At 41.0% G+C, this 1108-nt stretch overlaps 1 protein-coding gene across 1 annotated transcript; it reads right to left on the reverse strand.

Annotated features, from left to right (window-relative positions):
• Nucleotides 1–1108, reverse strand: LOC137836846 (uncharacterized). Its single transcript, XM_068645607.1, has one exon. The coding sequence runs from the start codon at nt 751–753 to the stop codon at nt 199–201; it is 555 nt and encodes a 184-aa protein (XP_068501708.1). The 5' UTR covers nt 754–1108; the 3' UTR covers nt 1–198.

Below are 1108 nucleotides of genomic sequence, written 5' to 3' on the forward strand. Positions count from 1 at the left end.
TGTAGTAAATGAACAATTTTCATTACTGACGAGACTATCAGTAATAAACCTAAAAGGAATCGGGATAATGTGAAGAAGAGGCCATGAAATTGGATCAATCCAAACAATATAGCAGTAGTAAAGCACATCCTTGATCATTAAGAAGAAATAAGAATAATAATGAAACAAAAATTGTAGCTGTTTTCTTAGAACATTGCCTCAACAGCAAGACACTTCAATCTTGTGGTGTCCGAAATTTTCAGCTTGTTTGACATCTGAGATCAAATGCTGCCTAAACATTGCAATGAAAGCTTCCACTCTCTCATTCAACTCCTCCTTGGACAGCACTGGAACCTGCTCCTCCTCCTCCTCCTCCTCTTGCTCATCCTCTTCAGCTACTTCATTCTCAACATGAACATAAGTATTACTACTACTAGTACCAGTACTACTCCAACTTTGCTTTATGTAGCAATCTTTTTCTTCAGTTTCTTGAGACCCCCCACTTGGCCTCTTCTTCTCTTTGTTGTCACTCTTCACTTCTTCAACCCTGCTTTCAGTTTCTGAACTGTGATCTAACTTGGCTGGCCTCAGAGACATGAAAAGAATGGCTAACAAAATGACATTGAGAATGAGGAACACCCAAGCACGCCACTGCTCAACTAGAAAGTGTTTTAGACACACCATTAGGAGAAATGAGCCTGCTGTGAACACTATAGTGTGTATGTTATCCTCCTTGGTGTGCTCTTCCTCCTTGGTTTCTCTCCTCATCTCCATATTGGAACACTTGTTGTTTGTTTGCTTGCTTGGTTGGTTAGTTTGGTTTGAGTTGAGTTGAGTTGAGTTAGTTAGAGTGGTAGACCTTGCTATAAATCCCTAGCAGAAAGTGGCTCTTGTGCAAGGGGGAATGATACCCTTGTAGGTTATGTGGGGGACTGCATAACCACAATGAAGGGTAAAGTAGTATTTGTGATGATGGGGGAATATCACAGCAAGATGTGAATGGTGTAAGGTGCTGAGGAGACAAGCAAACACATACGTACAAGGACTGCCACTTTGCCACTATGCTAAGGTCCTTGTGCTGATGATATCCTCATCCATCTCAGGAATTTATCTTTGTAAGTTAGTGTGT

The sequence above is a fragment of the Phaseolus vulgaris genome, chromosome 4 (assembly GCF_000499845.2).
Source record: "Phaseolus vulgaris cultivar G19833 chromosome 4, P. vulgaris v2.0, whole genome shotgun sequence".
Lineage (NCBI taxonomy): Eukaryota > Viridiplantae > Streptophyta > Magnoliopsida > Fabales > Fabaceae > Phaseolus > Phaseolus vulgaris.